Source organism: Malus sylvestris, chromosome 15 (assembly GCF_916048215.2).
Source record: "Malus sylvestris chromosome 15, drMalSylv7.2, whole genome shotgun sequence".
In the NCBI taxonomy this organism is placed as follows: domain Eukaryota; kingdom Viridiplantae; phylum Streptophyta; class Magnoliopsida; order Rosales; family Rosaceae; genus Malus; species Malus sylvestris.
Genome location: NC_062274.1, coordinates 2,782,458 through 2,806,879, shown reverse-complemented (window position 1 = coordinate 2,806,879; position 24,422 = coordinate 2,782,458). Strand labels below are relative to the sequence as shown.

The following is a 24,422-nucleotide window of genomic DNA, read 5'->3' as shown; positions in this document are numbered from 1 at the left end:
AATAAGTTGTCGATATTTAATTTTGATTAGATAAGCGATTGAAATTTGATTTTTGAAAACTTAGGAAAAGGTTTAATCAAACTAAATCCAAGATAAAATCCACTTCCATAACTACAAAATTATCAAGAAATTCCCACTTTATTTTTTTTTTCGGTCAACGCGAAATTCCGGTTCTAGTAAGGCCAAAAGGCCCAAAACCCTACAATACATAATGGTGGCATCAGCATTGTCGCCTAGCTGTTGGACAGATCCTGAACACTTTGATCCAAGTTTTTAACGGTTCTGATCTCTCTTCATTATTTGTACATTTGATTGACTAAACGTTCATTGATTAGTGATTATAATAATTTTAAGATCTCAGATTGTAAAGGTGTTTTTCGAATGAAGATTAAGAAATTGAACGGTTCTTATTACAAACAAATTTCAATCAAAATACTTCATTCAGAACAAAAAATGAGCACATTCCAAAAAGGAATGCAAGTATTATCCATGTTTGCCTTGAATGTGCAAGTGTCCATTCTTTTTGTTAAGGTTTCCAAGTATTTTTTGTGAACATGCTTTTTCTAATTATGTGCCTGAATAACCACTTAGTACTACGGTCTAGTGATATTCCTCTTTATTTATAAGTGAGAGTTCTTAAATTCGATTATAACTAAAGGAGAATTCAAACCACATTATTGTGAGCTCATTGTGAAGCTAAATCCACCCCTCCTCCTTGTCCTTTGTTTTAAAAAAAAAATGTAACAAATTAACAGTTGAGTCATGTTTGCACGACTTGATAACTTTAAGAGTTCGAAATCAAATTGAAAAGTATGAGGGCGAAGTGAAAAGGTATTTTTCATTGTGCCCTGGTGAACTAAAAAATCTCCCCAAAGCGAAACACTATCCAAAGTTTAAGGAGCATTCTTAAATTTAATCCTATATTTTATTTAATACAAATTGAACTTTTAAAATTTCTTATTTTCTAAATAATTTTCCTTTCCTTTTTTCTTTTCAATATTCTGAGTAGAATTCATATTATACAGTATACTGCATGATGAGTCGGTCGACAAAATCATAATTTTATGCCCAAAAAGCACCTTCTTCATCCTCCCTCTTCCTCCAAGTCATCCCCAAACAGATTGCAGAAAAGTCACTGCCTCTCTCTCTCAGCTGATCCAAATTTCTTCTCAATCTCTTAACTGCAATATTGGATCTGCTTTCCCAAATCTTATTACTATTGGGTTTATTAATCTATTAATTTTACCATATTTTTTTTAGTAAAGTTTTGATCTTTCTGCGATTTCTAACAAATCCAACCTTCCCCTTCCCAAAATCTCCATCAAAACATGTCGACGAGGAAGCTTTCATACACAAACCCAAAACCCTGCAACCACCTCTCAGCTTACAAGCTCAAACATGGCTGCAACGGCTACAAATCCCTCCAGAAATCCCTCAAATCCGCCCCGAACGGAAGAACAAGCGTTCGGATTCACGAAACAAAGATACCCAGATGCAGTTTCTGTAATGGGTTCGAAGGTAGACTCTATGTTTGCTTGATTTGTTCTGCGGTTTCGTGTTCGAATCACGCAGTTCTGCATACCCAGTTGGAAATCGGCCACGAGTTGGCCGTCGATGTCGAAAGGGCCGAGCTTTTTTGCTGTGCGTGTACCGATCAGGTCTACGATCCCGATTTCGATAAGTCTGTCATGGCTAAGCACATGCTGGACTTGCCTTGCAGCACAAACAATGCGGATAGTATAGGGGAGAGACTGTGTGAGAGGAAGAGGCTGGGGGGTTCGGGTGTCGAATTATCAGAGTTTAAAAAGCCGGAAAAATCGTGTTTGGTGAGGGATCACAGAGCGAAATCGTGTTATCCGTTGGGTTTGAGGGGGTTGAATAATTTGGGGAATACTTGCTTTATGAACTCTGTGTTGCAAGCACTGCTACATGCGCCTCCTTTGAGGAATTACTTCTTGAGTGATCGGCATAGCAGGAGAACGTGCCGGAAAAGGACGGCAAACCGGCTTTGTTTGCCTTGTGAGCTTCACGGTGTTTATTCGGCTGTGTATTCGGGCGATCAGACTCCTTATAGCCCGGCTGAATTTCTTTACAGGTCTGCCATTGCTCTCTGTGTGTGATCTTTTGTTACAGAGTATCGTGCCGAGTTTATAATGCTTAATTTTTTGGTTTGTGGATTGATTTATATTCGAGTCTTTGTGTCCGCAATCTGTTGCTTCTAAAGATCCTTTGATAAGTTCAAGAAGTATCATAGTGGTATTTAGCAGTGTAGATGAAGTTTAATAACCCATAAGTCGTGAAATCGCTTTCCTGCAAAATGCATAATGTTTATGTCTAATTAGAAATCACATGGATTCGCTGCAAATGATGGCACCATTTTTGTCATATGGGATCAATTCCCTATATGTGATTTGTCGCTAGATTCGTTGTTAGTTCTTCTATGCTGAAATATTATTGTTTTTGGACTGATAAAATTTTTCTCTACTTCAAGTTGGTGGCAGCATTCGGAGAATCTGGCAAGTTACGAGCAGCAGGACGCTCATGAGTTCTTCATTTCAGTGTTAGATGGGATCCATGAGAAAGAAACCAAAGCAAGGAACCATACGAAAGGTAATTATAGGCGATCAGATGAGTTTTAGATCATACATGTGAAATTGTTTGTTTTTACGGTGGTCAACCGTTCGCTTTTACTTATGAAGTTATCCTTTGTTTCACAGATAGTGGAGACTGCCAATGTATTGCGCATAGGGTATTCTCAGGACTGTTGAGGTCGGATGTCACTTGTATGACTTGTGGATTCACCTCGACAACTTATGACCCGTGTTTGGACATATCACTCAACTTAGACACAAGCCACTGTTCTTGGTCAGATGCATCTAACAAGCCTGCCAAAGCGAATGGCAGCAGCAGTTCATCCACTCTTTTGGGTTGTTTAGACTTGTTTACAAAACCAGAAAAGTTGGGGTCAGACCAGAAACTGTACTGTCAGAACTGTCAAGAACCCCGAGACTCTTCGAAGCAAATGTCCATCAGAAAGCTTCCAATGGTGTTGTGTTTGCATATAAAACGGTTTGAGCACTCCCTGGTCAGAAAGATGATGAGGAAAATCGACAGCTATTTGCATTTTCCATTCTCGCTAGACATGACTCCCTATCTGTCTTCTTCGATTGTGAGGAACAGATTTGGTAATAGAATCTTTGCTTTCGAGGGGGATGAGTCTGGGATGTCTACTGAGTTTGAGATTTTTGCAGTAGTTACTCATTCTGGGACACTAGATTCCGGCCATTATGTGACGTATTTACGCATACAAGACCAATGGTACAAATGTGACAATGCTTGGATTAATGAGGTCAACGAGGGGTTTGTAAGAGCTTCACAGTGTTATATGATGTTCTATGTGCACAAGACGCTTTACTATAAAGCAAACATAGATTTGCGTCACTTGCCGGTTTCCACACAGAAGGAGGCATTTCAGAGGATGGCTGGTTGCTGCTAATAGAAATGTTTCGATGTACAATCGAGGCAGGGTATGCAGTTGCGAACCCAGTGAGAAGGAGGACTGCGTCTGCCGAAGCAACCTCGTCATCAGATCCCTTCGGCCTAAGGAGAGCACACGATCACGTGTTGGATGGTTGCGGAAAGGCATCATCAAATTGCAGATTTCTAAAGACGACCATGATTTGAAGCAGAGATACATAAATACACAAGTTACTGGGTATTTTGTGAGTGGATTTTGGGACTACTGATGGGACCAATTTGAAAAATTTGTTCATGTTGGGTTTTTTTACAAGATTTTCTTGCTCAACATTCTTTTGACTGCAGGGTCAGTCTTGTACATAACTGAACTGATATTTGGAACTAATATTTATTTTTTGGAGTCCCACTAATTAATGCTTGTTCACTTTGTATATGTTAATATGATCTATTAATTGTTAGCCTATAAGCACTCGTCATTTAACCACATTTTGTATTATGTGCAAAAGAGGGGGGAGTTCTCATAAAAATACAAAAAAACTCAACCATGAGTGGCCGCCGCCACCTACCACCACCCACCATCATCATCCATCATCATTATCACCATCACGATTGCTGCCACCACCACCTATCGTTTTGGTGCTGCCGCCACCACCAAAAGTTGTGCCCCCACCACTGACGCCGCCTCCACCAACCAACCACTACCGCCCCCACGGTCACCACCCACCATCATCTCTCCATTCCTCGTAGGCTCATGGTATCTTTTTGATTTGGTTAGTCAACATATTGCTGCCCGATCAACCATTTAAATTCATATCAAGATTTGGTACTTGGAAAAGTTCTGTACACTGCTTGGCACTTAAACTGCAAGGTCTCTGGAGATCACAAATTGACATGTATATGACACATACCAAATTGACTCACCAAAAACATAAAAAAGAGTAAATTTGCGCACGTAATTTTACTTGTATATAAAGAACTCTCTGTCGTCTGTAACCAAGTTAAATCATCATGTTATGGGACGTCAAATTTGATAAGATAAATCATCATTTTATTGAACTCTCTGAGAGCTTGAAACAGAATAAAATTTTGCTGGGGACCTAATCCAATCAATCTCTCTTCAAATAACTACAACTTTTTTTTATTCTTTTCGGAAAGAAGTATGATTTCATTAGCATTTTGGAATACTACATACTTACAAATGAGAATAGGGTGTGAACTAAACGGGCCGTGGTAAAAACTTTGTCGGATATTTCAACTCAGTTGAAGGGAAAAAAAGTGCCACGCTCCAAAACATTACATAGGATAACTGTTCTTTAAAATCATGTCTGAAGACTCCTCAAAACAAACTAAATATTCTGTCACCGTCAATCCATTTTGTGCTAATCTATGTGCAATGCCGTTAGCTTCCCTGTTCTTTTTTTTTTAAACCACAAAGTCAAACCCACTCCAGCATTGCTATCATGGAAAGTGACGATGAGGTAAATTTATTGAAAGAAAAGAAAAGTACATATGGCGTTAGCTTCCTTGTTCACTTGATCGTATTTGACATGTTGAAAGATGGCCATGAAGGATCTAGTATCATTGTGCCAGGTCCAACCAATGAGGAGTTACCAGAGGAATGCTTTAAGGAATCACTTTCCAAATGCCTGCAAGTTCTCATGGTAATGGTGAAGATGATCACAATTTCAGTTGAAAGTTCAGTACGGGGGACGTTTATGGTCGACATTGATCCTCCTTTTCGCTTCGATCGATAGAATCCCTGAAACGATAGACAGATTCCCGATTCAGCAACTTCTCTAAGACATTTATCTAGAATTAAAATTTCTGAAAAACAACTAATGAGAACTGAAGATGAATTAAGCTGACAATTCTTTGGTTCACATTCCACGAAAAGCTTCAGCAACTAGGACAATTATCAAATCCTGTGTCGTGGAAGTTGGATTTCAAACTTAGTTACGTTTGAATTTGACAACTAGCAATAACAAATTCAAGCCTTTGAAACTATACCATGGATATATCACTTCACATGTAATGATGAATACATGTTATCACGGTTCGTCGAGTGTTGATGATCTTGTCTTCGGCTTTCCTAGTTCAAGAAGAAGAAAAATAAGCAAAACAAATGTGACATCATAATAGCCACAGACCACAGTTGATATTTACGTACGCAGATATGTAAGAGCTAAATTACCAAGAGAAGGGGAACATGTATGTATGATGTTTGGGATGTGAGAAATCTTGGGCCGCTCCATTCCACTCCCTTGCTCGAAAAGCATCGGACATCTATAGATGATAAGTTCCTGCAGTGGGATTTTGCACAGAAAGTCTGGCAGTGCTTTTATGTGCATGCAGTTGTTAATTTGTAACACGAAAAGGCATGGCCTGATTTTAACGTCGGAATCCTCTTTTTATCATCTTTTATGCCTTCCCAGTCTTTCAGTGCACTCAGGTCCAAGCAATGAGGAGTCAGCAGAGGAATGCTTTGAGGAATCACTTTCCAGTGCCTGCAACTTCTCATGTCATTGGTGAAGATGATCAAAATTTCAATTGAGACTTGAGTAGGGGACGTTGATGGTCCACACCACATCACGCTTTTCGCTTCGACAAAATCCCTAAAACAATAAACGGATTCCAGATTTAGCAACATCTCTAAGACATTTTCCAAGAATTAAATTTTCTACGAGACATCTAGATTATATGTTCATAAAGCCAAACAACAAATCTCACAAGAAACCTAAAGGTGACTTCAAGTCTTCAACTAATGCTCCTTATTTTGGCTCATATCCGCTCAGTATCTCATATGCGAAAATTTGTCACCGTCAATCCATTTTGTGCTAATCTATGTGCAATGCCGTTAGCTTCCTTGTTCTTTTTATTTTTTAAACTACAAAGTCAATCCTACCCCAGCATTGCTATCATGGAAAATGACGATGAGGTAAATTTATTGAAAGAAAAGAAAAGTACATATGGCGTTAGCTTCCTTGTTCACATGATCGTATTTGACATGTTGAAAGATGGCCATGAAGGATCTAGTATCATTGTGCCAGGTCCAACCAATGAGGAGTTACCAGAGGAATGCTTTAAGGACTCACTTTCCAAATGCCTGCAAGTTCTCATGGTAATGGTGAAGATGATCACGATTTCAGTTGAAAGTTCAGTACGGGGGACGTTGATGGTCAACATTGATCCTCCTTTTCGCTTCGATCGATAGAATCCCTGAAACGATAGACAGATTCCTGATTCAGCAACTTCTCTAAGACATTTATCTAGAATTAAAATGTCTGAAAAACAACTAATGAAACTATGTTTATTAGAACCAAACAACCAATCTCATGAGAGGAACTTTGGGGGGCTTGATGAAACCTGAAGATGAATTAAGCTGACAATTCTTTGGTTCACATTCCACGAAAAGCTTCAGCAACCAGGACAATTAGCAAATCCTGTGTCGTGGAAGTTCGATTTCAAACTTAGTGACGTTTGAATTTGACAACTAGCAGTAACAAATTCAAGCATTTGAAACTATACCATAGATATATATCACTTCACATGTAATGATGAATACATATACCTGGTTTAGGTAAAACCCTCATCGGTCAGTCAAATAAATGCTGTTATCACAGTTCATCGAGTGTTGATGATCTTGTCTTCGGCTTTCCTAGTTCGAGAAGAAGAAAAATAAGCAAAGCAAATGTGATATCATAATAGCCACAGACCACAGTTGATATTTACGTACGCAGATATGTAAGAGCTAAATTACCAAGAGAAGGGGAACATGTATGTATGATGTTTGGGATGTGAGAAATCTTGGGCCGCTCCATTCCACTCCCTTGCTTGAAAAGCATCGGACATCTATAGATGATAAGTTCCTGCAGTGGGATTTTGCACAGAAAGTCTGGCAGTGCTTTTATGTGCATGCAGTTGTTAATTTGTAACACGGAAAGGCATGGCCTGATTTTAACGTCGGAATCCTCTTTTTATCATCCTTTATGCCTTCCCAGTCTTTCAGTGCACTCAGGTCCAAGCAATGAGGAGTCAGCAGACGAATGCTTTGAGGAATCACTTTCCAGTGCCTGCAACTTCTCATGTCATTGGTGAAGATGATCAAAATTTCAATTGAGACTTGAGTAGGGGACGTTGATGGTCGACATCACGCTTTTCTCTTCGACAAAATCCCTAAAACAATAAAAGGATTCCAGATTTAGCAACATCTCTAAGACATTTTCCAAGAATTAAATTTTCTAGACATCTAGATTATATGTACATAAAGCCAAACAACAAATCTCACAAGAAACCTAAAGGTGACTTCAAGTCTTCAACTAATGCTCCTTATTTTGGCTCATATACGCTCAGTATCTCATATGCGAAAATTTGAGCAACTAAGATAAGCAAATCCTTGCGCCGTAGAAATTTGATATGTACGGATGAATGATTACCTAAAAGCGCGTTATAAATCAGTAAGATGTGCACGAGAAGTTAAATAAATCATTACTAATTGGATATATATAAAAGAGAATTACCTTCCCAAAGAAGATTAGTTATATGCCGAGCTAGCGAGTCACCACTTGATCCACATTACTCATGTCCTTTGAAGATCATATGAATTCTGAAGAAGAACAATAAGCAAATTAAACGAATATGATGATAGCATTGGTAATTGATACATAGATAAATGTGTAAATAGATAGAGCTCATTACCAGGATGAGATTTTGATGTTTGGGATGTGAGAAATCTTAGGCCACTCCTCTCCACTGCCTTGTTTACAGCGCGCAGAAAGCGTGCGACATCTCTCAATGATAAGCTCATGAAGCGGTGTTTTGCAGAGGAATTTTGGCAGTGTTTTTAGAAGAGGACATCGACTAATTGTTAAGGAGGAAAGGCATGGCATGATTGAAATTTCAGAATCCTCTTTGTTCCACCCTTCCACGCCTACTTCCCACTCTTCCAACGCTGGCATGTAACTAATTTCGAGTTGTTTCAACTTTGAGAAAAATGAGGATGATGATGATTTCAATGATATTTCATCTTTGTCTATTCCCAAAAATTCACCGCCAACCTTTTTCACCTTCTTCATGTCCCATAGAGTCAGTTTTTCAACGCATGGCAATTTCCCAAGAGGAGGCAAAAACTTGCATTCACTCCATCCCGATAGAAAGATGATTCTTAAGTTGTGCAAAGACATCATCCAGTTGGGGCAGGTGTCACCCGAATGATAAGAAATGCTTAAAGATTTCAGATTTTTGTGCGGTCGTAAGACATTCAGTATTTCAACAGTGCTACTTGTCTGCTTGTATTGGACATCCTTAGAATCAATTTTGAGATGAAAGAGTTGCTTCATGTGCCACAACTGTGCTTTCTCAAGCTCCTTCTCATCTTTCACATTCCCCCTCAATTTTAAGCTGAGACTGCCCTGGAGGTTCAAGGCTCTCATATCTTTCAGTTGTAATGCTGCTACGTCCTCATCGTCACCACAAACCACAACACACTCATCTATTTCTTTCAATTCTTTTAATCTCCGAATCCCTTTTGGCAAGTACTCCAACGTATGACAGCGATCAACATAAAGGTGCTTTAAGCTAATCAACCTTCCTATGTTATCAGGTAGTTTTTTAAGTGAATAGCAGCAACAAAGGCGCAAGGTATACAAATTGTACAACTCACAGATACTGTTCGGCAATATTTTCAAACCACCATTCCATGACAAATCAATATGCCTCAAATGTATCAATTCACCAATTTTCTCTGGTATTTCACGAATGAAACTGTCACTCAAATTTAATGTCCTAAGACATTTCAGTTGTAAAATGAAATTTGAGTCTATCGTAGCAATGGATGAACCAAACGTCGAGTATGAGATTTTTGTTGTGAGCGTACGCAGATCTTTACAATTGTAATATGCATTAGAAGGTGGAAGTCGGATATTGTCCATTGCCAATATTACGGTCAAATGGCGAATCTTTTCACCCAAAACCTCTATTTCATTGCCAACATCCTCGATGATCAAATATTCGTTCTTGGTGAGAGATTGCACAAAGTCATGAACAATATCATGCATTTTGCAACCTATAATTTTACCACTGACATTATCTTTCTTCAAATCTTGAAAAAAAGATCATGCTACTAAGTTATCAAAAAATGCTTCCCCAACTTGCCTATCTTTAATCCCTTTTGAATTAAGATAATCTTGTGCTATCCAAAGATTAATTAATTCATCTCTCTCATACTCGTAATCTTTAGGAAAACTAGCACAATATAAAAGGCAACATTTAACTGCCGGTGCCAAATCAAAATAACTTAGAAATAGATGCTGGAAAACTTCTTGCTCCACTTCTTCTCGCTCCCATATCTTACTGTTCAAAACATCTAACCATTCCCTCCTTGTTTTCTTATTGTACATGAGAGCGCCTAAGGTTTTTGCGGCAAGAGGCAAACCTTTACATTTTCCTACAATTTCCTTACTAATATCTTCAAACACCTTAGACTCGTCTACTTCTGTATCAGAAAATGCCATGTGATTGAAGATTGACAAACAATATTCTTCACTCAGCTCTCCCAAATTAACCATGTCACTTGCTGCTCTCATCATATCAACAACCCCATGCTTTCTCGTGGTCACCAATATTCTACTGCCATGGGCACCACTTTGGATTAGTGGTGCCCTTAAGCGTTCCCACTTTTCCCTATTGTCGCTCCACACATCATCTAGAACAAGGAGAAACCTTTTGCCGTCGATGGATCTTGACATGCACTGCAAGACATGATCCAACTCGTTTGAACTTGGGGTGTCATCATCACTTATGGATTTGGCAATCTTAACCTCATCAAAGGGGTCTGAGACACAAACCCACACTCTCTTATCAAAAAAGGTTTTAACTTTGACGTCATTATAAACTAGTTGGGCCAAAGTTGTCTTTCCCATTCCTCCCATCCCTAGAATAGGGATGATAAGGAGCCTCCTCGGATCACCACTCAACAACTTTGCTATCAAAATGTCTTTTTCTTTTTCTCGACCAAATACCTCTGACATGACGACGAAGGACGAAGTCATCCGCCGTTCAGGTAATTGTTGAATGCCTCTTTCTATGTGTTGAAACTCATACCTCTTTCCTTGCTCGTCAATCGCGCTTAGCTTAACATTCAGATCTTTTATCTTAAGCACAATGTCAGAACGGAGAATTACCCGTCTGACTCTGCCAAAACAAAAGCAGCTAGGGGAAAGAGAGAGAGTTACCTTCTTGTTCTTGTTGTTAGGAACAACAGCATCTTCACCTTCTCGTTCTTGCTTCTCAACCTGTTGTCTCAGCATGTCGGTGTTCCACTCGTCCAGCACGTCCACCATCTGGAAGGATATGTCTTTGAGCTGATCCAACCAGATCCTCACGCTGGCCTCCGTCACTTGCCTTTGCTCCGCATCTTCGAGAACTGCTTGAATAGCTCTGAGATTGCCAGCATATTCTTCAATATGTTTTTTGGCATTCAAAACATGTTTCACCTCTCCGTCCACATATTCATAAATTGTTGAAGACAGCCGATCTAGTACCATGGTAATTATCCCGTCAGCCATTTTTTCAACCTCAGAAATCTGTTGACAGTGGAAAAAGAAACGATGAACAAGAAATGCAGGATGGTTTGTGGCATTGCCTCTTTCTATCCAGCTTCAATGATGATTCCAAGTCGATCGAGTCAAAGTAATGTGAATGGTAGCTGTGCTGTCATATCTGTAGAGGCCCACTCCAACGCACACCACCGAAATAAAGCCATGAGTGAAAGGAAACAAAAATCATAGCTTAATTGACCCTACCATTTATAAAGACAAGCATTCAATTACTTTCTGGTAATTTGCATTCAACTCTAGCTCCGTTTTTACTTTTGACCATCATGGTAGTCCTTAAGTAAATTTTCATCTGGAGCATTACCAGCCGCACAGCCGAGGATATCGGATCTCTTGGTCCTTTATTTTTTTCCGTTGTGGGCGTATCAACTCACGACCTGAGAGTCGAGCAAGTAAAATGTGATTTTAGTTGCACTTTACTTTGACTTATGCGATTGTGGATTTAGGAAGGAACCCGTCTCGACCGTAGACTCGTAGGTTTGCCATGCCTTGGATGCAAGGACTTTTGATATGCGACAAATGGACGTCGAGATGGGTGTTGTCCATGTGGACACGATGAGTGAACGGATGGGTGGAAGTGAATTTGGTGATTGATATGGTGAGATGGAATGTATGAGAAGGCAAATCACATCAGCCCAAATGAACTTGTTGAATGGATCGAATTGAAAAGTAATTTGCAATAAAATAAATTGCGAGAAAGTAAGTAACGATAAAATAAATTACGAGAAAATAAATTCCGATAAAATAATTAGCAAGAAAGTAAACTGCGAGAAAATAAATTGCAAGAAAGTAAAGTGCGATAAAATAAAAATGACTCTAAGAGCAAGAAAATAGATTATGCTAGGTGTGAGAAAATAATGTCAGTACAACATTTCAATTGCAAAATGAAATTCATCTATTGTTGTAGGAATGGATGAACCACACCTTGAGAATGAGATTTTTGTTGTGAGTGCACATAGATTTCTGCAATTGTAATATGCATTAGAAGGTGGAAGCCAGAAATTATCCATTGCCATTATTATGGTCAAATGACGAACCCTTCACCCAAAACTTCTGTTTCATTGCCAACACCCAAAGCGTTGATGATCAAACAATATTTGTTCTTGGTGAGAGATTGCACAAAGTCAAAAACAACATATTGCAACCTATACATTTACCATTGGCACTATCTTTCTTCAATCTTGGAAAAAGGCTGTGCTGCTAAGTTATAAAAAATGCTTCACCAATTTCTCATATATCCTTATTCCCTTTTGAAAAGATTAATCAAACATTTTCTCTCAAACTCATAATTTTTAGGAATACTAACACATTATAAAAGACAATATTTGACTATTGGGACCAAAACATAATAACTTAGTAATAGTGTTGAATTTTTTTTTTTGCTCCTCTTCTTAATTCCCATATCTTACTAGGTTCGTGGTGGTAGCATTGTAAGTTATACGAACATGAGCCACCTTCCCGCTGTTGGCAACAGGGTCCCAACTTGTATGCACAACTGAGGAGAGGGTGCTGTTAGCGATCCCATCGTGTGGCCCTGGCGGATCCATCCACGGATCAGACCTGCTATCAAACTCAACCACTAAGTTACCAAAAAGTAAGTGAATGCTTGTCTTTATAAATGGTAGGGTCAATTAAGCTATGAATTTTTTTTGGAACTTTAACGAAAAACTTTCAGTACAGTTCATTTTAACGAAAAATCACATTTTTACACTAAAAAGTCAATCATGGTACTATTCACTTTACCATTTATTTTATCCTTATCATTAAAATTCAAAGTTTTCAAACACTTTTCATTATTATTTTTTTTTTCTTCCCTATCCACGCATAATTACTTTTTAGCTTTATTTCGGTGGTGTGCGCTGGAGTGGGCCACTACAGATATGACAACAAAAGTTATAAAATTACCTTTCACATTACTTTTGACTCGATCGCCTTGGAATCATCATTGAAGCTGGATAGAAAGAGGCAATGCCACAAACCATCCTGCATTTCTTGTTCATTCAACCATAGCGGGATAGGGTCCCAACGTGCTGTTGAATAATCCCAAACGAGCGCCGGCGAGTTAGGTGGAATGGGAGAGTGAACAAGAGCAAGACAAGCAATGACATATTATTCCAAAATAGTAGGCAACATGTTAAAAAAAATGCATGATGTGTAATGACTTATTTTGACATGCTAATCCTTGCATCATCATTATCATTAATGATGTTTTCGATCTTTGCTTAATTTAATTATTCGTCATAGTCATCGTCATTATCATTGTGCATACCTAGAAGCTATGAAACACATTGATATCCCCGTACCCCCACAACACGCATCCGACTTATTGTACATGTCACATGCAAAGAATAGAATAGTGCAACAACTATCTCTTAGATTTTTCCTAGGCTTGGATGCAACTGTTAGTCTGTTACAGTAAAAACACGTCGATCAATCTGTCGCTAAAAAGCCTTGCCTTCACAACAACAACAACAACAACAAAGCCTTTTCCCACTAAGTGGGGTCGGCTATATGAATCCTAGAACGCCATTGCGCTCATTTGTGTCATGTCCTCCGTTAGATCCAAGTACTCAAGTCTTTTCTTAGAGTCTCTTCCAAAGTTTTCCTAGGTCTTCCTCTACTCCTTCGGCCCCGAACCTCTGTCCCGTAGTCACATTTTCGAACCGGAGCGTCAGTAGACCTTCTTTGCACATGTCCAAACCACCGGAACCGATTTTCTCTCATATTTCCTTCAATTTTGTCTACTCCTACTTTACCTCGGATATCCTAATTCCCAATCTTATCCTTTCTCGTGTGCCCATACATCCCACGAAGCATCCTCATCTCCGCTACACCCATTTTGTGTACGTTGATGCTTCACCGCCCAACATTCTGTGCCATACAACATCGCTGGCCTTATTGCCGTCCTATAAAATTTTCCTTGAGCTTCAGTGGCCTACGACGGTCACACAACACGCCGGATGCACTCTTACACTTCATCCATCCAGCTTGTATTCTATGGTTGAGATCTCCATCTAATTCTCCGTTCTCTTGCAAGATAGATCCTAGGTAGCGAAAACGGTCACTTTTTGTGATCTTCGCTAGATTGCTCCGGTCATTAGTGTGGATAAGTATATAAATGGATAGAGATAGGAAAGCAAACACAAGATGTACGTGGTTCACCCAGATTGGCTACGTCCACAGAATAGAGGAGTTCTCATTAATTGTGAAGGGTTTACACAAGTACATAGGTTCAAGCTCTCCTTGAGTGAGTACAAGTCAATGATTTAGTACAAATGACATTAGGAAATATTGTGGGAGAATGATCTCGTAGCCACGAAACTTCTAAGTACCGGAGTGTGGTATCGTCTTGACTTGCCTTATCTGTCTCATAGGTAGATGTTGAAGGAATTATTTTGAAAAACATGTTCATTTGAGCAACATCATATAGCATGCAATTAACAATTAAAGGCGGAATCATGCTTACATGCACTCAAATACAAAACATTTACCCATGAAATTCAAAGCCTAGTAGATTGGTGAACCAATAATCAACTCAAAAACAAAGTGAGTTGAAATTTACCTTTGTAGATTCCTCTTTGCATAAGCAAAGGCTAATCACCCAAAGAGATAAGGGCCTTCATTCCTTGCTTCTTAGATCCATGGATTTGGATGGAAGAATAGGTTCTCCAAGTTCCCAAAATTGAGAACCTCTAATTCTCGACACCAAGGTTCGATTGTAGAAGAAATGAGTGACCTTGGAGTAGTAGGATTGCTAGATGTACCCTCCAAGGTGTTGGCCTCTTTAGAGAGAAATGGAGAGACAATTCTCACCCATTTTTCCCCCAAAATAAACCCATTTTTCACTTAATGAATATTTAGTTATAAAGTCATTTATATAGTCACTTCTTTAAGTGACCTAAATAACCAAAACCCTAATTCATCACCATATGGCCGGCCACCTAAGGAATTTTGGGCTTTTGGGCTTTAATGAATCTTTATTCATTAAATTGTCATACAACTTAAGTTAATGGGCTTGACGTTCGAAGCCCATTGGGCCTTAAGGTCCAAAACTATCCCGAAGTCTTTAACGAACTTATTCGTTTGATTAATTAACATATTAATTAATCCTTGCCATAAATAAATGATTAAACCATTTAATCATTCTTACTCATTTCCGTTTAATCTCCAATCTCCACCTTTCACGGTGTGCGATCCATTAGGTTCCTTTTAGCGAGGTAGTGGGCGATTAAAACCATTTTACATCGATTGTGAATTGAAACTATTTTCAATTCTCCCTTTAGTGATTATACACGTTTAGGGCTTCCACAAACCATGAGTGACACCTAGCAGCATATCATGGTTACCCAAGCTAATCAGAAGAGGTTTAGAGAACCTATTCAGTTCGAGATTACAAATGCAATACGGTCCTTCTCTAATCTAATACTCTTGACCACATTGTTTGGTTTGATAGTTTATTTTCTCATGTCTACTATCCAATGTGTGCCTTGTGCTTATATGATTACCTTGAATGTGATTAGGAACACATTCCCAAATCTCATTCATACTCTGGCCAGAGATTCAAATCATATCAGAGAGTATTCTCCTTCAAACGGTTTGAAGGTTAGAGATCCCTTGTTGCGCATTCACTTGTCTCCATAGCTAAGCGGCTTGACCCCAACGATGCCGTGGACACCCTCCTGGTGGGATGACTTTGACATAATCAAAGATCAAGGTCTTAACCACAAGACAACTATGATGCCTCAGGTCAAAGGACTACTTTGCATTATCCCAACCATGAGTTCTCATGTGACATGGAATATGAGAACTCTTCGTTGATCGCGTTCAGTGAACTCATTCTCTATTGAGCACCTACCGTACTTGTCTTGATGTCACACACACCAATGACTAGAGACTAATCACTCTCCCTGAGAGAAGACATAGTACGTACCGATCTTAACGGACTGTCAATGCCCAATTGGCAATCCTATGATCAGGAACGTTTAGGATGTGTCTACGAAAGAATGGTCTCAAGAATCTAACTTCATTAGATTACATTCTCCCAATCACAAATTCCTTGGACTTTATCGTTTTAAGCATATAACATTTATATGAGACGGCTCAAACAATAATTTATGCCCTTTATATGTTAAACTAGATTAGTTTAACATGTGAAATGTCCGTAAAGTATCATCACATGATTGGCTTTAGGGCACATTTCCAACAATCTCCCACTTGCACTAGAGCCAATCAGCTTGATCATCAATGATGATATCTCTTCTGTAGTCATTTCATAAATGGCTGAATAGTAGGCCTAGGCAGTGGATATCTATATGTGTTATCCACAGAAGCAACCTTGAGAATAACGACGTCACCATTATACATGATTCTCAATCATGTGGTTCAGTCTCTCATTTGTGTTCGGATCTTGATGAGACCTTGATTCCCAGGCTTGAGCTATCGCCCCATTAGTGTCATACACTTTCTGGTTGGAACCGAATAGAGAGTTCATAAATGAACTTTCCCATCCAAACAACATTGTTGTAAACTTCTATATGGCAATATATCTTGCATTCATAATGGAACACATTAAAGTCATTACTTTAATGTTTCCATCCAAATATCTCTTTAGTCATAATAAAGAGATATTCGTTTATCTCTTCATTCATAATGAAGAAACATCCAATGATGGATTAGATTCATAATCTAATACATTTACGCTTCCATTACGTTACTTTGATTCTTCCTCGATCTTTGAGGAATTTATCCTTTAGTATTTCTTAAATACTTAAGGACTCACTTGACAGTTGCCATGGTTCTGATCCTGGGCTTGCACTGATATCGTCTTGTACCGTTCTAGGTACAACTCATATCAATGTTTTTCATACAATATGAAATACATAAATCACCTTTCTGCGTATGCATAAAGGATTCTATTTACGCATTATTTCTTTGGGAGTCAAAGGGGCACGTTCCCTTTGAGAAGGGCAACTTGCTAGTCTTACTAGAGTCATCCTTCTAATTGAAGTTTATCATCATATGAGAAACTTCCTAGCATCCGTTGTCTATTATTAGGCATTGATATAATCCAATTATATCATGAAATATATCATTATAGATTTCCATCCCATGTACATAGACTATATCTCCCATATACATTCTATCTTCATATAATGTATTAAAGTCATAACTTTAACAAAGAAGTATTCTTTTCATTTCCAAAATTAATATATCATATATATTTAAATTTTTAGGAACATGATTAACTCCCACTAATCTTTTGTAAAACTAGTAAACAAAAGATTCATTTACATCTTTATGAGAAATCAAACGATTTGATCATTTTTCTCATAAAATGCAAATAGCTCCCACTAACTTGCTAAGATCCATGATGGATGGATCTCTACAACTTTCATGTCTTGTGATTCATAGTTTTAGACATATATTATTAAGACTATCTTAATAATGGTTTCGGAAACCCATATTATGTCAAACATTGAATCACCATTTAGTTGTAGCTAGCAATCTTCGAATTAATTGAAACTAAGACTATCTCAAAGATGGTTTCTTCAAAGTCAACCATTCTCTTTGATTGTAGTCACCTTAAGCTACCAATTAGCTATGAAGGTTTCATTATTTCGAGTCAAATGGTACTTTACCATTTCCTTGAGTATATATCGTATATGCACTCAATGTAGTCATAAGGATTTTCATTCTTATTTCTTTCGAATTAAGAGGTGCAACTCTATGACATAGTCATAAAGTTCAAAACCATTCAACTGAGACAGTTTATAAATCCTTATCGACTACCTTGGAGCTTGAGGTATAGGAACTAGGTTGTTATATTTGTTGATTACTATCTTGTCTCTCAAAGAACCCATTCTTTGAGTTCTATCTCTCGTTCATTTGCTTTTAGGCAAATCACATTGTAGAATTACAATGAACTACCCAACAAAACAACATTTGTTAGTTGGTTTATAGAAGCGATATCCAAAAGTTATTTTAAGGATATCCTACAAGATTATTATCAAACAAATATTGCTTGTTAGCACACAACCCCAAATCTTTAACATGCTTAAGATTTGTCTTTCTTTCCAACTACATCTTATGGAGTCATGAAAATATTGGAAGATCTTCTCATTGACAATCATATTGTTTTAGAAGTATATATCCTATATATGGGTAATAGATAACATCTAACGAACTAAATCTTATTCAAGTTCGTTCTTCTCCTAATGGAGAAATACATTATCTTATGATGCTATTTTCCTTGATATCTTTCAAGGAAACTTATCTAAAGTGTTACCTTTCCTTGGATCAAATCTAAGGAGGTAAATACTTTAGATGTCTTACTCATCAACTTACATTTCTTGAATTCTTTGAAACATTTTGCAAAGTATTCGGACTTGTGTTTATTCAAAATAAACTATAGTCCAACCGAGAGTGATCTTCGGTGAATGTTATCCAACATGAGTAGTATTATGTTTGTGGACAAGTGCCACTAACATCTAAGTGAATTAACCTCAACAACTTTGTGATTCTTTCTTCTTTCCAAAAGAATAAAGATTCGAACATTTCGCCTCCATACAATTTTAACAAGAAGGTATTGGATCCGGATCTAACGATCCAAAGCGTCCATTTATGACCAACTCGTAATTTATGTTTTAGAGGTATCACAACTTTAGTTGAGATTAGTCACTACCTTGCAACCTTTTGGGTTTTAAGCATCATTATTTTCTAAACAGTTAACACTACCATATTATCTCTACTATAGAGACAATTAATTAGATTACCATAATCTAATAATTGATTAATAAAGAACATTGTTTTGTCAAACAAAACATTTATCCATTTCACATAGTGACGGAATTTAGTTCCTTAAAATTGGAATACAAAGACAATCTATGTTTTTCCAATTTCTTTGGTAGTTCATATGAGGAAGTAAGTACCATCTGCTTTCGCAGAGATCTACATTTGATTCACGTTTCCGAATGTGAAGTACTTTCTCTTCTCTCATTAATCTTCTACTTCTTATTAGTCACACTTTTACAACGATTGTAAAACATAGTTACTAATACAGAATCATGCATTCAAGTAGAAGAACCAACTGTTTTGAACTTTTCAAGAACAATTTACAACACCTTCGAAAGGTGTGTCCTTGACACTTGCAAGACATTTCTTGCAAATACCCCTTCCAATATCCATCCTTTCATAAAGAAAGTTTGTTCCCTTGGAGTTATTTATCTTCTTTATTTGACTTTCACCTTTGACTACATTAGTCATTGTCCCTAACTCCCACTATCTCTCTTGAAACCTTTTTCAATTGTGTTATACACATCAAACAATTTTGGAGAGCATGTGGTTTTTGTTCACTACATAGTTTACAATAAACTTAGTGAACGATTAGGATAGGGAAACAAAGGTGAAGTCCTTGCCTAGTTTCCGTCTCGTTAAGTGGTTTATCACTTCAACACTTAATGATTCAAAATCATCATAAGTCCATGTTAATGGACTATTTTTGTCAACCAACCATTATGTTCTAAACATAATTACAAACCTTCAAGAGTTGTACAAGGCAACTCTCATTTCTTCATACAACAATTTGTAAGTGAAGAAACATGGCACATAAAGTGTTCATGTCTTTGTGCTTTCTTCTCAAGTTCTTTGTTCATTTAACAAAGAAATAAGCACTAGTGTTTGCATTGACTAAGAGTTGTTCAAAGCAACTCCTATTTCTTCATACAACAAATTGTAATTGAAGAATTATGACATTAAAAGTGTTGTCCTCTTTATGATAGACCTTTTCTAACATATTCTTCTAATGATACATTATCAATAGTAAGATTGTGAGGATGAGACTACTTTGGTACTTTTACAAGCCATTAAAGACAATCTATGGTTTTGTAGTACCAAGTCCGTAAACTAAACGTTCGGCTTTTATTTGTCAAGTGTTGGATAGCGTTTGCAAATATATTGGTAATCAAATACATAACGAATATAAATTGATTGATTTTAAGCCATTTGATTTGGGTCTTTAAATCAAATAGCACCACCCACTATTTTTGGCAAATTCCATATCCCTCATAGGAATTCGAGAGTTTTGGATGAAACTCCTAGTAGGTTATGGGAGGCTCACTATTACCAAGCCCACCTCACGATGATACGATGTATGGCTAGCAACAATAATAATGAGAGAGTACGCTTACTCATTTGCAACTAATGCAAGTACCCATCTTATTTGGCCTCTAGAGAATGTCACCTCACAATGATATGATGTTGGCTCCATTTCACTTAGTTAAGTTCTTCCCACCATGCTTAGTGTGTGAAGGGGTTCAAGAATAGCCTCACGATGATACGATGTATAGCTATCCTCGTTGCCTACACTCACCTCATCATATGTATATGGATTCCTCCTGAGTATAAGCATGCACTGTGTACTCCCCCATGATAGGGTGAAGCCGGTGTACAAGTCATAAACGATTGGATCCCACCACGGTGGAAGGCCACGAAGAGATATTCTAAACATCTCTCGCTTATCAACTTAATATTGGTTTGGTTGAGGGTTTTAGGTCTCATCACATATAAACATACATTTTAATCTCTATTAAAACTATTTTGGTCCTATTACAACTATTGGTCCATCCCTTTGTTTTAGTTGTACATAATACTCCCACTATGCTTTTAAAACGATTTTTAAAGCAAGAGTATATGATACTACTAACATAAACTTTGCATTCATTTGATGGACTACATAGTTGCCTTAGGGCCTAAGGATGATTATGAACCTTTGTTTAGATTCAACACGAGCCTTGTGTTGAACCTCGGTCTAGGAATGAAGATTGATTTTAGTTACGCGTTTAATCACATTAAGGCGTGTTGTCTTATGGGCGTTGGACCCAACTACTTCATTTTCATGCATATCGTATAAAGCAAGAAAGAAGTACTTCAAAGTAAAGGTGAGCTTATGCTCATTACAACATTTGCATATAACAAATTACTTTAAAGTAAAGAAGAGCTTAAGCCCTTTTACAACATTTGATCAAATCAAATTACAACCAAAATCTAATCTACACATTCCCATGGTTCAAACAAATTTGAAACGCCTTTCACATAGCTCAATTATATTAGGCTTAGGTTCATAATCACCCTTTAATTAATTAACACTTTAACTAATTAATTGAATGCAACATTTTCATTTGGTTTTTGTATCCATAAGATTGATTTAAATGGAGCTAAACAAAATGAAAATCCAATTCTCATTTAAAGAGACAAAACAATTTTGTTCTCATCCTATTTGGGCCATCATGCAATTAACCTCAACTTTTGGACCATATTGCAAAAACAAAAACTTTTGGGGTCACTTTGTATAATACACAAAAGTCACAACTTCATGTAAATACAACTAGAACCCAAACTTTTAATAATGCAAAAACATCATTAAAGGATCAAAACAATTTGTCCTTTAGCGTTTTTGGACCTAAACGTAAAAACGTAAACTTTTGGACCAAAGTGCAAATACACAAAAGTATCAAAACTTTATGTAATTGCATAAAAGCCCCAAAAGTACTCCCTTTGAGGGAGTGGCTGGTTTTGGGGAGGGATAAGGTTGGTGTGTGTGTTGATTTGTGAGTTTTGTCAAAAACATGCAAGTGTATGTAAGATAAGATATGTTTTTGAAATAATTCAAACACAATTATTTCAATCATCATTTATACAAATATTTAACACTTTAAATACATAATAAATCATTTAAAAACATATCACAAAAACTTTATGAAATAATTCAAAACTTTGAATCAAAACACCAAACCTTTTTGTTCTTGGCAAGAACATCAAGAACAATGAAGAACATCCATGAAAAACCCAAATTTTTCCATGAACTTTTTCCACCCAAAAACATTCCAAAACCATTCTTACTTAAGGGAAATAACATCTAACCAAACTAGGGTACTTAGGGGTTCCAAAGAACACATTAAAACACTTTTAACAAGTCAAACAAGAACCCAAAAATTCACCCTTTGATTTTGGCCGAATTTTCCCAAAAGCATGGCACCAAATTTTAGCTCCAATATTCATGCTCATATGAACAACATCTACAACATTTGAGATAGCAAATTTTCCAACAAAATTTACTTTCAAAGAAGCAAGAATAAAGCTTGTAACAATTACAACTTTTAGATCACAAACTTATGAACTACAAAACACAAAAGGATTCACCAACTACTAGACCTAGGCTCTGATACCACTTGAAGGAATTATTTTGAAAAACATGTTCATTTGAGCAACATCATATAGCATGCAATTAACAATTAAAGGCGGAATCATGCTTACATGCACTCAAATACAAAACATTTACCCATGAAATTCAAAGCCTAGTAGATTGGTGAACCAATAATCAACTCAAAAACAAAGTGAGTTGAAATTTACCTTTGTAGATTCCTCTTTGCATAAGCAAAGGCTAATCACCCAAAGAGATAAGGGCCTTCATTCCTTGCTTCTTAGATCCATGGATTTGGATGGAAGAATAGGTTCTCCAAGTTCCCAAAATTGAGAACCTCTAATTCTCGACACCAAGGTTCGATTGTAGAAGAAATGAGTGACCTTGGAGTAGTAGGATTGCTAGATGTACCCTCCAAGGTGTTGGCCTCTTTAGAGAGAAATGGAGAGACAATTCTCACCCATTTTTCCCCCAAAATAAACCCATTTTTCACTTAATGAATATTTAGTTATAAAGTCATTTATATAGTCACTTCTTTAAGTGACCTAAATAACCAAAACCCTAATTCATCACCATATGGCCGGCCACCTAAGGAATTTTGGGCTTTTGGGCTTTAATGAATCTTTATTCATTAAATTGTCATACAACTTAAGTTAATGGGCTTGACGTTCGAAGCCCATTGGGCCTTAAGGTCCAAAACTATCCCGAAGTCTTTAACGAACTTATTCGTTTGATTAATTAACATATTAATTAATCCTTGCCATAAATAAATGATTAAACCATTTAATCATTCTTACTCATTTCCGTTTAATCTCCAATCTCCACCTTTCACGGTGTGCGATCCATTAGGTTCCTTTTAGCGAGGTAGTGGGCGATTAAAACCATTTTACATCGATTGTGAATTGAAACTATTTTCAATTCTCCCTTTAGTGATTATACACGTTTAGGGCTTCCACAAACCATGAGTGACACCTAGCAGCATATCATGGTTACCCAAGCTAATCAGAAGAGGTTTAGAGAACCTATTCAGTTCGAGATTACAAATGCAATACGGTCCTTCTCTAATCTAATACTCTTGACCACATTGTTTGGTTTGATAGTTTATTTTCTCATGTCTACTATCCAATGTGTGCCTTGTGCTTATATGATTACCTTGAATGTGATTAGGAACACATTCCCAAATCTCATTCATACTCTGGCCAGAGATTCAAATCATATCAGAGAGTATTCTCCTTCAAACGGTTTGAAGGTTAGAGATCCCTTGTTGCGCATTCACTTGTCTCCATAGCTAAGCGGCTTGACCCCAACGATGCCGTGGACACCCTCCTGGTGGGATGACTTTGACATAATCAAAGATCAAGGTCTTAACCACAAGACAACTATGATGCCTCAGGTCAAAGGACTACTTTGCATTATCCCAACCATGAGTTCTCATGTGACATGGAATATGAGAACTCTTCGTTGATCGCGTTCAGTGAACTCATTCTCTATTGAGCACCTACCGTACTTGTCTTGATGTCACACACACCAATGACTAGAGACTAATCACTCTCCCTGAGAGAAGACATAGTACGTACCGATCTTAACGGACTGTCAATGCCCAATTGGCAATCCTATGATCAGGAACGTTTAGGATGTGTCTACGAAAGAATGGTCTCAAGAATCTAACTTCATTAGATTACATTCTCCCAATCACAAATTCCTTGGACTTTATCGTTTTAAGCATATAACATTTATATGAGACGGCTCAAACAATAATTTATGCCCTTTATATGTTAAACTAGATTAGTTTAACATGTGAAATGTCCGTAAAGTATCATCACATGATTGGCTTTAGGGCACATTTCCAACAGATGTGGCATCTTCTCTGGAAGTACTCTTCCTCCATCCAGGGGTGGTATCTGTAACTGGTGGAGATGCACAAGGTAATGTATCAATTTCACTTGAAGCTTACTTGTAGTTTCATGCTTGGTCAAGCGAGATACAAACCATGTAGTAGGAGTTCCCCAAGTCGCCGAGCTGGGGGATCTACTGAAAGAGGTGACAGACAAGGTAAGCAATCAGAGCTCCGGCTGATTGTTCACATTCTCCCTATCTTGCAGGCAGCATGAAGGATAAAGAGAAGAAAAATGAGGAGA

The 24,422-nt window shown here is 37.5% G+C and overlaps 3 protein-coding genes across 10 annotated transcripts; 1 reads left to right on the top strand and 2 right to left on the bottom strand.

Moving 5' to 3' along the window:
- Positions 1–884: 884 nt before the first annotated feature.
- Positions 885–3,887, top strand: LOC126603597 (ubiquitin C-terminal hydrolase 22-like). The gene is made up of 3 exons (XM_050270504.1): positions 885–2,095; positions 2,492–2,610; positions 2,718–3,887. The coding sequence occupies exons 1-3, from the start codon at positions 1,329–1,331 to the stop codon at positions 3,494–3,496; spliced, it is 1,665 nt and encodes a 554-aa protein (XP_050126461.1). The 5' UTR covers positions 885–1,328; the 3' UTR covers positions 3,497–3,887.
- An 818-nt stretch (positions 3,888–4,705) lies between these two features.
- On the bottom strand, positions 4,706–9,530 carry LOC126603599 (putative disease resistance protein RGA1). 8 transcript variants are annotated; one of them, XM_050270507.1, is made up of 10 exons: positions 8,173–9,530; positions 7,995–8,080; positions 7,739–7,910; positions 7,235–7,650; positions 7,046–7,132; positions 6,841–6,917; positions 6,570–6,693; positions 5,669–6,089; positions 5,485–5,566; positions 4,706–5,236 (listed from the first exon to the last, which is right to left on the bottom strand). In XM_050270507.1, coding segments are annotated over exons 1-2 (1,359 nt in total). In that variant the 3' UTR covers positions 4,706–5,236; positions 5,485–5,566; positions 5,669–6,089; positions 6,570–6,693; positions 6,841–6,917; positions 7,046–7,132; positions 7,235–7,650; positions 7,739–7,910; positions 7,995–8,079. The 8 variants fall into 8 exon arrangements, with proteins under 8 accessions (XP_050126464.1, XP_050126463.1, XP_050126468.1 ...); XM_050270506.1 differs by lacking the exons at positions 5,485–5,566; positions 5,669–6,089; positions 6,570–6,693; XM_050270511.1 differs by lacking the exons at positions 5,485–5,566; positions 5,669–6,089; positions 6,570–6,693 and having other exon boundaries at positions 7,046–7,127.
- On the bottom strand, positions 9,452–11,146 carry LOC126603598 (putative disease resistance protein RGA3). Its single transcript, XM_050270505.1, has one exon. It carries the CDS (start codon positions 11,037–11,039, stop codon positions 9,588–9,590), a length of 1,452 nt encoding a protein of 483 aa, XP_050126462.1. The 5' UTR covers positions 11,040–11,146; the 3' UTR covers positions 9,452–9,587.
- Between the last annotated feature and the right edge of the window lie 13,276 nt (positions 11,147–24,422).